The sequence below is a fragment of the Oncorhynchus nerka genome, linkage group LG13 (assembly GCF_034236695.1).
Source record: "Oncorhynchus nerka isolate Pitt River linkage group LG13, Oner_Uvic_2.0, whole genome shotgun sequence".
Taxonomy (NCBI): Eukaryota; Metazoa; Chordata; class Actinopteri; order Salmoniformes; family Salmonidae; genus Oncorhynchus; species Oncorhynchus nerka.
In genome coordinates this window covers 49496911-49510719 of record NC_088408.1, presented here as the reverse complement: position 1 = coordinate 49510719, position 13809 = coordinate 49496911, and the positions used below count along the sequence as shown (strand labels likewise).

General features: G+C 44.4%; 1 protein-coding gene across 1 annotated transcript in view; it reads right to left on the bottom strand.

Moving 5' to 3' along the window:
- Positions 1–664: 664 nt before the first annotated feature.
- The window catches only part of LOC115139635 (palmitoyltransferase ZDHHC14-like), a 49125-nt gene continuing 35980 nt past the window's right edge, over positions 665–13809 (bottom strand). Inside the window, exons 5-9 of the mRNA XM_029677245.2 lie at positions 10751–10799; positions 9202–9304; positions 7178–7287; positions 3713–3815; positions 665–2145 (exon numbers count right to left, since the gene is read on the bottom strand). Coding sequence (XP_029533105.1) covers positions 1723–2145; positions 3713–3815; positions 7178–7287; positions 9202–9304; positions 10751–10799 — 788 coding nt within the window. The 3' untranslated portion in view covers positions 665–1722. The remainder of the gene's footprint in view (positions 2146–3712; positions 3816–7177; positions 7288–9201; positions 9305–10750; positions 10800–13809) is intronic.

Below are 13809 nucleotides of genomic sequence, written 5' to 3'. Positions count from 1 at the left end.
TGCAGAACACTTACTTTAAAACTGCACCATTTTCTCTACTCCCCAATGGAAATGTTTGATACTTTTTTTGTTTATTCTCGATGATTCTTAATCAAGTGCATCATTTTGTATGTGTACCTTGTTTTTAAAATGATCAAATAAATGAAACTCCAAAAGAACATGGCAAAATGTGTAGAATTGCAGGAAATGTACTTTAAAACTAAAAACTCTGGTGGTCTCCCAACCAAATCTCGCTTAGGTCCCCAAAAAGGCTAGGGCCGGCCCTGAACTGGCCTGCAAGCATTCAGTCATAGACTTGTGAGAGAGCATGATACATAGTCATACACTTGGTAGCATGGTACAGAAGAAGCTGTTGGAATGGCATTGTCTACTCCAAATCAGTTTTGGTCAACAGATTACAGTTGCAAAATGCCAGAAACTTTCCCTAAATGCCCAGGTTTTCCTGAAATCCTGGTTGGAGGTATCCGGATGTCCTGCATATTCCTCCTGATTCTGGGAATCATCCGACTGTGACGTCTGGAAAACCTGGGAATTTTGTCAACAGTTGTACCAGATTTAGCTAGCAGCTAATTTCCGTCTGCAAAGGGTATTCACTGAAAGGGTATTGGGTTGCCCTTCTGTCAAATGACTGCGCACCGGCTGGTTGAATAAATAAAATCCACCCTTGTACATAAAAAAATGTGAATTTATTAATTATCCACAGGCATTAATGTATAAAGCTGGAAGTCAATGACAATTTCTTGGCACAGTAATCATATTACATATTATCTACATCCCAAATGGCAACCTATTCCCTATATAGTGCGCTACTTTTGCCAGAGCCCTATAGGCCCTGGTCAAAAGTAGTGCACTAAATAGAGTGTGACATTTGGGATGCAGACATGATGTTTTGGCATCACATTTGAACAAAACAAAAATTAAATGCGACTGGCGTCACACAGACACCAGGACTGACTAATGAACACCACCGATTACCACGTACAGTGTTGACACAATCTCAAACCGGAAGTGACATCATCTGTGGCCATTACTACTGTATAAAATAGTGTCACCACTCAGGACACACAACACACATGGAAACCTATAAACAAGTCCTGTATTTAGTCCTGATTCATGTCTTTCCAGCTAATCAACAGTCCTGAAGAACCAGGGAAGTATCACGCTGTGTGTGGCCTCGGATGTCAGCAAAACAAAATGGCAACTGCCTTGGTAGGTTTTAGCTGAGAGAGAAGAGAGATTCAGGTGATTTCCTCTACATTTCATTGGAGAATAATGCACAAGTCATGAACATTTGGCAGAAGGCTGAACCTGTATCCAGGCCTGGTAGACACCTGGTAAAGCACCAGCTATACTACTGTGAAGAGGAAGTGGGAGTCAGAAGTGTGACTTTGGTCCTGGTCAGGTGCAGTGGAGACTGAGGGTCTGTCTGTCTGTTTGGCACTACAATAGCTTAACTCAACAGGTGGACGCAAATCTGGGTGGGATGGAGGGAGGGCTCAGGTGGAATGTTCGGGGAAATATGGCTTTGGTCCTGAGTGTGGAGGGAAGGAGAGATAGAGGGGAGAGGCTACGTCCCAAATGGCAACCTATTCCCTATATAGTGCACTACTTTTTACCAGAGTTCATGGGCTCTGATCAAAAGTAGTGCATTACATAGGGAATAGTGTGATGTCTGGGTAGTGGTTCCAAAGAGCCAGGGGGAAATGGCAGTGGGGCCCAGTCTCAGACAGAGCTGAGTTTAACCAGGCCCCTGACAGAGTCCTCATGCAGAGAGTCCTGGCTGGCTGGGTCGTAGAGCTGGGCCGGGTGGATGTGTCCACCGTGGGTCATGTGGGCAGCGCAGGGCAAAGTCAGAGGCATAGGGCCAGAGGGCGAGGGAGTCTCCTCAGGGCTGGCAAAGTGGTGGTGGTGGCAGTGGGTGTCTGGGTCCCTCAGAGTCAACATGTCCCCTGCACAGCTCAGCCCGGGCATGGAGGGCAGGGAGGGCTGGCTGGGGGCCAGGGAGGCACAGGGGACCACCAAGGAACTCTTCCCAGGGAAAGGGGGTCCCCCTCCACCAATCATGACTGAGTTGCTGTGGAGCAGGGGGGTGGCGGCAGCCTGCAAAACGAATTTGGTGCTCTGAATGCAGTGCTCTTGGTCACACTGAGGAGACAGGGAAAGTGAAATGGAGAGATAGATGAAGATAAGAGAAGGGGGAAAAAAGCGGTAGGAGAATTATATGTTTTCGATGAGAGACAGGAAATGAAGGAAGGAAATTATAGGGGGAGTGGAAATACACACAAATAAAAAGGTTAACAGACAAAACAGAAAGAGGAGGAAAGAAGAAAAATAACATGAAGTTAACTCACTACTTCAACTCAAACAACTCAACACATTTTGAGATTGCCCAAAATTGCTTATTTTAGTAAAAAAAAAACGGAATATTTTCAACATCTCTCCACGGGCGTATGGCCAAAGTTACTTGTTCTCACAGCTGCCAGCTTCAAACAAGGCTGTATGCAAATGAGGAACCATCCAGAAGACTATGATTATTCTGCTTGAGATATAAAACACCTATTTGAAAAGCAATGCAGGGAGAGGATCCATCGACGTTGAGGGAATTATATTTATCATTATTCAGCAGAGTACCGGTGATTTAAAACATGGATATATTCAGAGTGAGGGTGATAGGAGTTCCTCATCCGTCACACTTAAAAGCAGAGTGAGAAGTGAGAAGCTACACCCCGTTGAATTAATGAATACAAACACATGAGCTGTGTTCATTTACTATTAAATACTGCTCTCTGGATCAGAGGGTAAAGCCAACGGCAGCCACCGAGAGAGAGAAGTTCAGAGCCCAATAATGACATGGATATAGACAGATTACTGTTCTCTGTTGGCATGTAATAACATTAACGCCTGGTTCAATTTGTCATTTGTAAGCGAGAGCCCTTGAGTGAGTTACTGACGTACAGTATTAAAACCTCTACAGGATCGGTGGGTCCCCCGCGAAACGGCTGAGGTAGCGTAGGCTAATGTGATTAGCATGAGATTGTAAGTAACAACAACATTTCCCAGGACATAGACATATCTGATATTGGCAGAAAGCTTCAATTCTTGTTAATCTAACTGCACTGTGCAATTTACAGTGGTTATTCCAGTGAAAGACTACCATGCTATTGTTTGAGGAGAGTGCACAGTGATGAACTTGAAAATGTATTAATAAACCAATTAGGGACGTTTGGGCAGTCTTGATACAAAATTTGGAACAGAAATAAAATGGTTAATTGGATCAGTCGAAAACTTGCACATACACTGCTAGTGGCCGAAATCGAAATTGCGCCTGACTAGAATAATACATTATGGCCTTTCTTTTGCATTTCAAAGATGGTACAATTTTTTTTACAAAAAAACACATCGTTATCTTTTACCAGATCTAATGTGGTATATTCTTCTAAATGAATTTAACATTTCCACAAACTTCAACGTGTTTCCTTTCAAATGGTATCAATAATATGCATATCCTTGCTTCAGGTCCAGAACCTCAGGCAGTTAGATTTGGGTTTGGCATTTTAGGCGAAAATTGAAAAAAAAGGGTCCAATCACATCCAGCGAAATATGTATTTGAAAGCATTTCTCAGCAGATTTAAATAGTGAAGTGCCAACTCAGTCCTGTCAAACACTAAACATCTATTTACAGAATGCATAAAGAACCACACACACAACCTACCATGTGAGTGTGAAGCTGGGTGGAGGCGTACATGCTGCTTCCGTTGGAGTGTGACACAGGCTGGGGTGTGTCTGACTGGATGAAGCCTCTTCTGTCAATAAGACTAGGAAGAGAAGACAGGGGACATGAGCAGAGGTCTTGAAGTGTGTGTGTGTGTGTGTCGGCAAGAGCATGTGTGACTTTGTTTGGGTGCGTGTGTGGGAAGCCTCCAGGCCCCATCCCTCCATGCATACTCACACACAGAGCAGACTGCAGCCACCTGTTTCCAGATGGAGAACAATCCCCAACTCATTCCCTTGAGGTAACGGCAAACGTGTTAATGATGTGTGAAATTCCCAGTGGATCCAACCCAATGTACAGGTAAATGACAAAATAAAAGAAACACCAGCATGAAGTATCTTAATAGGGCATTGGGCCACCACGAGCCAGAACAGATTCAATGCACCTTGGCACAGATTCTACAAGTGTCTGGTACTCTATTGAAGGGATGCGACACCATTCTTCCATGAGAAATGTAATCATTTGGTGTTTTGTTGATGGTGGTGGAAAACACTGTCTCAGACGCCACCCCAGAATCTCCCACAAGTGTTTAATTTAGTTGAGATCTGGTGACAGATGGCCATGACATTTGGTTTACGTCGTTTTCATCCTAGTCAAACCATTCAGTGGCACTCGTGCCCTGTGGATGAGGGCATTGTCATGCTATAGGGGCATAGCCATGGTAGCCAAAACAATGGCTTGCCTAGCATTAAGGCTTGACCCTAAGCATGATGGGATGTTAATTGATTAATTCACTCAGGAATCACACCTGTGTGAAAGCACCTGCATTCAGTAAACTTTGTATCCCTCATTTACTCAAGCGCTTCCATTGTTTTGGCAGTTACCTATACCTACCTACCGAACAAACCTTACAAATAACTCAACTACTATTAAACATCCCATTGCGCAACTCTTCTCAAGTCAGTTGTAAACCCATTCATGTAATAGAACTTACTAACGAATCAATGATAAATGTTGCTCCACCAGATGTTTGACAAACTAACCTGATTTTGTATCTGAGGGTATCATAATATGTATGGAGTCAAATTAGTGCCAAAAATAACATTGACACTAAATTTACACTAATATTACTCCATAAATTTACTGGCCGAACGACATTATCTCCTCTAGCCAGACCATTTACGCTAAACATCATAACCAACGATATGCTGTGAGGGCGCTAACAACGGAGGTGTCCCAAATGGCACCCTGTTTCCTATATAGCGCACTACATAGGGAATAGGTTGCTATTAGGGGCGGCGAGACAATGTGCTGAGCTCATCCCCAATAGCGTGTAAGACAAAGCTAGTTCAAGTTCCCTCGAAAGACGTCAGAAACAGAGTGTACAGTAATTATTCCTGCGTGCGCTGATGGATATCGTGATTGAGAGTGCTGCTTATTAAAAAACAGTGGGAGGCTGTGTGATTCTCATAAGTGGAGCTCCTTCTGTCGGTGCTGACTAATGCAGAACGGGAGAGGAGGGGGGGGGGAGAAGGAGATTGAGAGCTGAATCTAAGATCCCTTATAGCTACAGCCGTGACTGGTGAGGATCCTTAGGGCAGGGTGTGTGCTCATTAGTGCAGGGTGTGTGCTCATTAGTGCAGGTGGTGGGACCAAGTTGCTATTATTAGAGTCACAAGCAAGTCTCATGTCACAAGTCGAGTCCCAAGTAGAACGGGTCAAGACTTGAATCAAGTCCAAGTTGTGCATTCCAAGAGCAAGTCGAGTCAAGTTCTTCAAGTCAAGTAAAAAAAAAATCTATACATAAAACGACTTGTTCAACTACAAATCTTTGTCTGTTTATTGAGGCTACCATTCTTTTCATTATTTTGTCTACAACACATTTTGATTAGCCTATGTAATTGTAAAATAGGGACTTTGGTTATCCAATCGTGAAAGAGTCCTAATCATACAAAATATACAAGTAGATTTACCAAATATACACGGACAACAGCCAAAAAGAAATAGCCTCTGTATCAGGCTTAAAGGAAAACTCCACCCAAAAATGATATTTTGGTATTTGTTTCATTAGTCGATTGTTGACACAGTCCCAAAATGTTTTGCATGTCAGCAATCACATTTTCAAGATATGTAACATTCAAAATACACAAATCATCCCCGTATGATGCATTTTCCAAATCGAATTGAGAAACCAAATCGAGTCTGTCTAACAGGAGCTCAAACAGGTAATATAAGCACTTACATTTACATTTACATTTAAGTCATTTAGCAGACGCTCCTATCCAGAGCGACTTACAAATTGGTGCATTCACCTTATGACATCCAGTGGAACAGTAGTGCATCTAAATCTTTTAAGGGACGGGGGGGGTGAGAGGGATTACTTTATCCTATCCTAGGTTAAAGTAATCCCTCTCACCCCCCCCCCCCCCTTAAAAGATTTAGATGCACTACTGTTCCACTTGGCCCCAGGACCATACAATTACCCAATTGGAAATTCCAACCAATCAGCTGGCTCTACAATGATTGGAAATTCCAACCAATCAGTTGGCTCTACAATGATTGGAAATTCCAACCAATCAGCTGGCTCTACAATGTAAAAGACCCTTTCCACATCCATTGTTACATTTGTCTTAATCAGACTTAATGATTATTACTGACATTTAAACACCATGCATACATGGAACAATCATTTTCTCTTATGGATTGCAGGCCACGTAGCCCATTTCTATGTGCACTGAAGCACGTGCGCTCCTATTACGCACAACACAAATGACAGAGACATAGGACACAGACACACGGAACTTCCGACATAACTTTCAAGCTATTTTTACATGACAAAATACCAGTAAGCCTATGCTAGGAATGGTTGCCCCATTGCTGGTGAGCTTGCACAGTAAACGGTTAATAATTACCAAACAATTTTTGGAGTTGCATATTTATTTATTATGGCAATCCTCTCTCCCTACAATTTGATGTTTGCGCTGCACCCGATCCTATAGCTGTACAGTAAATAGGCAATCCGTTTGCTAGCTCACAGTTTGCTGGTCGAATCAGAGGGCAGAGTGCGATGCCAGAGGGCGATGCTGCGGCTACTGTCTCTGACTGCATGTAAAGTAATCCACGTAGACTCTGTGCCAAAAAATGAGTGACAAAACATTACAAAACCTGGCTAGATAATGTAAAGTCATCAGTCTCAAATCAAAGTAGAGTCTTGAGGTTTCAAGTCCAAGTCAAGTGTCAAGTCATTTTATTCTCTAGAAAGTCGAGTTTCAAGTCATCAATTTTGTGACTCGAGTCCACAACTCTTGTGCACACCATGGCAAAAACATTTTGCAATGGAAAATAAAAGGCTGAGTTCTCATTTGATACGTTTCAGCAAGTACCCTCCTGTTTCAAAACATTTTTTCCCAACTGAACGCAAACCCAGCCTTGCTGTTAGCTTAGCCCTGGCAGAGAGTAACTCACCTGGGTGGAAGAGGACCACAGAGGGCAGCACAACAGTTGGTCAGGATGTTCCCGTAGCTGTAGGGATTGTAGTTGTCCTTCGCCCGTTTGTTCGACCACGAGCCTTTAATCTGGAGAGGGAACATGACCAATCAGTGCAAAGGAAGGAGAACACTGCAGCTACCTCGCTCTCCAACCAAGGTTAATGAATTGAGGAGAAAACTAAAGTGAAGAGAAATCTTGAAACTCTTGGGAGGACAGTGGAACTTGACCAATCAGACCAGAGGAGACAGTTAAGAAGGATTAGGGAGGATTCTGGAGTGTTCAATCTACCAAAACCTCAGCAGCGTAAGTGAAAAAAATCATATATTTAATATTTTATATTTAAGTCATTTAGCAGACGCTCTTATCCAGAGCGACTTACAAATTGGTGCGTTCACCTTAAGACATCCAGTGGAACAGCCACTTTACAATAGTGCATCTAAATCTTTTAAGGGGGGGGTGAGAAGGATTACTTTATCCTATCCTAGGTATTCCTGAAAGAGGTGGGGTTTCAGGTGTCTCCGGAAGGTGGTGATTGACTCCGCTGTCCTGGCGTCGTGAGGGAGTTTGTTCCACCATTGGGGGGCCAGAGCAGCGAACAGTTTTGACTGGGCTGCGCGGGAACTGTACTTCCTCAGTGGTAGGGAGGCGAGCAGGCCAGAGGTGGATGAACGCAGTGCCCTTGTTTGGGTGTAGGGCCTGATCAGAGCCTGGAGGTACTGAGGTGCCGTTCCCCTCACAGCTCCGTAGGCAAGCACCATGGTCTTGTAGCGGATGCGAGCTTCAACTGGAAGCCAGTGGAGAGAGCGGGGTGACGTGAGAGAACTTGGGAAGGTTGAACACCAGACGGGCTGCGGCGTTCTGGATGAGTTGTAGGGGTTTAATGGCACAGGCAGGGAGCCCAGCCAACAGCGAGTTGCAGTAATCCAGACGGGAGATGACAAGTGCCTGGATTAGGACCTGCGCTGCTTCCTGTGTGAGGCAGGGTCGTACTCTGCGGATGTTGTAGAGCATGAACCTACAAGAACGGGCCACCGCCTTGATGTTAGTTGAGAACGACAGGGTGTTGTCCAGGATCACGCCAAGGTTCTTAGCGCTCTGGGAGGAGGACACAATGGAGTTGTCAACCGTGATGGCGAGATCATGGAACGGGCAGTCCTTCCCCGGGAGGAAGAGCAGCTCCGTCTTGCCGAGGTTCACCTTGAGGTGGTGATCCGTCATCCACACTGATATGTCTGCCAGACATGCAGAGATGCGATTCGCCACCTGGTCATCAGAAGGGGGAAAGGAGAAGATTAATTGTGTGTCGTCTGCATAGCAATGATAGGAGAGACCATGTGAGGTTATGACAGAGCCAAGTGACTTGGTGTATAGCGAGAATAGGAGAGGGCCTAGAACAGAGCCCTGGGGGACGCCAGTGGTGAGAGCGCGTGGTGAAGAGACAGATTCTCGCCACGCCACCTGGTAGGAGCGACCTGTCAGGTAGGACGCAATCCAAGCGTGGGCCGCGCCGGAGATGCCCAACTCGGAGAGGGTGGAGAGGAGGATCTGATGGTTCACAGTATCGAAGGCAGCCGATAGGTCTAGAAGGATGAGAGCAGAGGAGAGAGAGTTAGCTTTAGCAGTGCGGAGGGCCTCCGTGATACAGAGAAGAGCAGTCTCAGTTGAATGACTAGTCTTGAAACCTGACTGATTTGGATCAAGAAGGTCATTCTGAGAGAGATAGCGGGAGAGCTGGCCAAGGACGGCACGTTCAAGAGTTTTGGAGAGAAAAGAAAGAAGGGATACTGGTCTGTAGTTGTTGACATCGGAGGGATCGAGTGTAGGTTATCATGCCAGCGACTCCTTACATGGAAGCCCAAGCATGAAATGACCCTTAATGTGAGACAGAATTGTTATCAGCAGTGAAAGTCTGATAGAGAAAGAGGGGGAAGAGATGTGGTGTGTGTGTGTTTTTGTTTGTGTGTACGTACATCTGTGTGCTTGTTTGTGTTCGTACTCACATCCTCATTGGTGGTCTGATTGGAGCTGATCAGGTAGGTGTGGAAGCCCGACAGACCCACAATGGACCACACCGAGAAGAAACACACCAGCACCTCCAGCACAGTGAGACAAACAGTCAAGGAAGAGAGACCACCATCACCATAACAACCTATGTGTTGTCATGGCAACACAAAACGCATGCATGCCCAGTCAAAGCTCTTCCCTGTCCTAGCACCTTAATGGTTGAGCAAGCTTCCACCTGAAACTAGGACAGCAGAGTCCCTGTCCATCTTATAAAAACATCTGAAACACTACCTCTTCAAAGAGTATTTTAAATAATCCCACAGTGCCCCCCCCAGACCCCCTCCTCACACCTCTCCCCAAAATAAATAAATAAAATAATTTTGTGAACTAACACTCACACTTTTTCCCCCTTACTAGCTCTGACTTTTCTGATAGTTACTTTGAGAAAAAATGTAATTACTATGACTGTGATATGTGGTTGTCCCACCTAGCTATCGTAAGCTGAATGCACTAACTGTAAGTCGCTTTAGGTAAGAGCTAAATTAATAAAATGTAAATGTTAAATGCATGCATCAATCAATTAGACCAAGTTGAGATGAACGGCATCTAAATGTGGGTGAGAGTTGGAGAGAGCTCTTGCACTTGACCTTGCTAATGCACAGAGTTGGGCATAGTTGCACGGACTACCAGAACATTGTGTTGGGGCCATTGATTTCCTCGGCAATGCTCTAAACATATGGTACGGCTACATGAAATAACTGCTATGTCCTCTATGATGTTCTGAATGACTCCAGGCAAAGTGGATACATACCAGCCAATCGACTAACATACACAGTCAATGCATACAAACACATCTAAAGCAACGCACGTGCCACACACAAGGCAAATCAATGACTCTCCCTCTCATTTATTTAGTGTATTTCAGCCATCTGATTGTGTGCGTGTCAGATATGTTGCCTTTCTGCAGGCTGACTGGGGGCCTGCCTGCGTGTGTGTGTGTGTGTGTGTGTGTGTGTGTGTGTGTGTGTGTGTGTGTGTGTGTGTGTGTGTGTGTGTGTGTGTGTGTGTGTGTGTGTGTGTGTGTGATCAAGGCCCAAATGATGCGTGACAGGTGCATGATTCTCAGAAAAGCAGCGGGGTGGCTGGATGGGGACTAATGGAAACGGAGGCAGTGCATCTGGCTGCGGCTGCTCCCTAATGGAAATGAAATGCCGGCATCTAGCACTCCCTTCAAATCAAACCAAATCCTGCACTACAATTTACAGTGCAGAATTTACCCCCTGAAAAATGGTGTTTATCGCTTCTGAGTGTGTGTTAGTGTGTGTGTGTGAAAGTGAGTGATGGTGAGTGATAACCTTTAGATGACTCCCACAGTTGGAAAGAGGGAGATAAGGGCAGTGTTATCTGCCATTCAGAGATCATGCTAATGATGTTCTCTGCTATCTCCTTCCAATTAAAGGGCGAGTATATAAACAGAAATAAAGAAGTCCAACATCTAAATGTGCGCACGCACACATACACACTCTCCCCCCAGTAAAAAGATATCTGGCAGGGCTGTCTTTGAGTGCGCTGAGGAAGCCTGTCCGGTTGGATCCTGCGGAGAGCAGAGAGAGCAGAGAAACGACGGGGGTTTGTTACATAAGGAGGGGAACATCCAAAGGTCCACGGAGCACCATGATGATGAGCTAGTCAGTACATACACAGCATTACTTCCCACAGAATTAGAGCTTCTCAGTCCTGGTGACGGAATATCACAGCAGCCACAGTAGGACAAGAAGCTGTATGCTCCGAAGGAGATTATTCTGCCTCCGACTCAAACGCCTGTCAATGTCTGTATTTCTCATGTCTGGGAAAACATGTCTACGTACAGTTGAAGTCGGAAGTTTACATACACCTCAGACAAATACATTTAAACTTTGTTTTTTTCACAATTCCTGACATTTAATCCTAGTAAAAATTCTCTGTCTTCGGTCAGTTAGGGTCACCACTTTAGGGTCACCACGTGAAATGTCATAATAATAGTAGAGAGAATGATTTATTTCAGCTTTTATTTATTTCATCACATTCCCAGTGGGTCAGAAGTTTACATACACACAATTAGTATTTGGTAGCATTGCCTTTAAATTGTTTAACTTGGGTCAAACGTTTCATGTAGCCTTCCACAAGCTTCCCACAATAAGTTGGGTGAATTTTGGCCATTCCTCCTGACAGAGCTGGTGTAACTGAGTCAGGTTGGTAGGCCTCCTTGTGTAATGGATGTGAAACGTTAGCTTAGTTAGCGGTGGTGCACGCTAAATAGTGTTTCAATCAGTGACGTCACTTGCTCTGAGACCTTGAAGTAGTAGTTCCCCTTGCTCTGCAAGGGCCGCGGCTTTTGTGGAGCGATGGATAACGATGCTTCGTGGGTGACTGTTGTTGATGTGTGCAGAGGGTCCCTGGTTCGCGCCCGGGTATGGGCGAGGGGACGGTCTAAAGTTATACTGTTACACTTGCTCGCACACACTTTTTCAGTTCTGCCCACAAATTTTCTATAGGATTGAGGTCAGGGCTTTGTGATGGCAACTCCAATACCTTGACTTTGTTGTCCTTAAGCCATTTGCCACAACTGGAAGTATGCTTGGGGTCATTGTCCATTTGGAAGACCCATTTGCGACCAAGCTTTAACCTGACTGATGTCTTGAGATGTTGCTTCAATATATCCACATAATTTTCCATTCCTCATGATGCCATCTATTTTGTGAAGTGCACCATTCCCTCCTGCAGCAAAGCACCCCCACAACATGATGCTGCCACCCCCGTGCTTCACGGTTGGGATGGTGTTCTTCGGCTTGCAAGCCTCCCCCTTTTTCCTCCATACATAACGATGGTCATATGACCAAACAGCTCTATTTGTGTTTCATCAGACCATAGGACATTTCTCCAAAAAGTATGATCTTTGTCCCCATGGCTTTTTTATGGTGGTTTTGGAGCAGTGGCTTCTTCCTTGCTGAGCGGCCTTTCAGGTTATGTCGATATAGGACTTGTTTTACTGTGGATATAGATACTTTTGTACCCGTTTCCTCCAGCATCTTCACAAGGTCCTTTACTGTTGTGCTAGGCTTGATTTGCACTTTTCGCATCAAAGTACATTCATCTCTAGGAGACAGAATGCGTCTCCTTGCTGAGCGGTATGTTTATACTTGCGTACTATTATTTGTACAGATGAACATGGTACCTTCAGGCATTTGGAAATTGCGACCAAGGATGAACCAGACTTGTGGAGGTCTACCATTTTTTATCTGAGGTCTTGGCTGATTTCTTTTGATTTTCTCATGATGTCAAGCAAAGAGGCGCAGAGTTTAAAGGTAGGCCTTGAAATACATCCACAGGTACACCTCCAATTGACTCAAATTATGTCAATTAGCCTATCAGAAGCTTTTAAAGCCATGACATCATTTTCTGGAATTTTCCAAGCTGTTTAAAGGTACAGTCAACTTAGTGTATGTAAACTTCTGATCCACTGGAATTGGAGATTGCTCTCTGCTTCCTATAGTTTATGGCCCCTCCACAGCATTTGGCCCACAAACTCATTGGGCTTTGTCATGCTCATTGGGCTTTTGTCATGCTCATTGGGCTTTGTAATGCTCATTGGGCTTTGTCATGCACATTGGGCTAAACTATGGTATTAGTTGTTAATATTGTTAATATTCATCTATGCATGTGATGTCATCTAGTAACATCCCTATGATATTGATGTGTACAAATTTCAGTAAGGTAAATTGTTAATATTCATCTATGCATGTGATGTCATCTAGTAACATCCCTATGATATTGATGTGTACAAGTCCATACCATACTCCTTTCCTACCTCTATCCTTCCTTCATTCCCTCTCGCTCTCATTTGTTTTGAAGTGTGCATTGTGAGGTTACAGTGGATGGTTGTTTCCATGTTGACAGGCAGTGCAGGTGGCCAATAAGTGAAATAATCTGTAAACAATTGTTGGAAAATTACTTGTGTAATGCACAAAGTAGACGTCCTAACCGACTTGCCAAAACTATAGTTTGTTAACAATACATTTTTGGAGTGGTTAAAAAACAAGTTTTAACGACTCCAACCTAAGTGCATGTAAACTTCCAACTTCAACTGTAACTGATGCTAGTCACACTGACCGTACGAAAATAGGTTAAGCCAGGCCTAAATGTGTAGGCTCAATAGGCTAAAATCGGTCAAGGATTTTCTACCAGGAACTCTAGTCTTCATCAAAACACCTCTACTGTGGTTCAGCAGGGAATGTGTGCATCTCAAGTGGCACCCTATCCTGTAGTGCACTACTTTAACCAGGGCCCATTTGGAACGCAGACATTTGACTGACAGCTAATGGTTCAGAAGGAGTTCCCCAAACCCCATCTCTAGCCTACGCACAGGAACACTAAAAATAAGAACTAACCAACATCAATACCCACAACCCGTAAAACTGACGCTGTTAGCCACAGTAATCAATGGGCCGAATGCTGATGACTGATACAGATTAAACCTGAATCCACTCGTTATCGCCGGTAGAAAAGCCATAATCACCCACAAAAGCCATCGTGGGATTTGTGGAAATGGCTAAGAAAGAAACAGG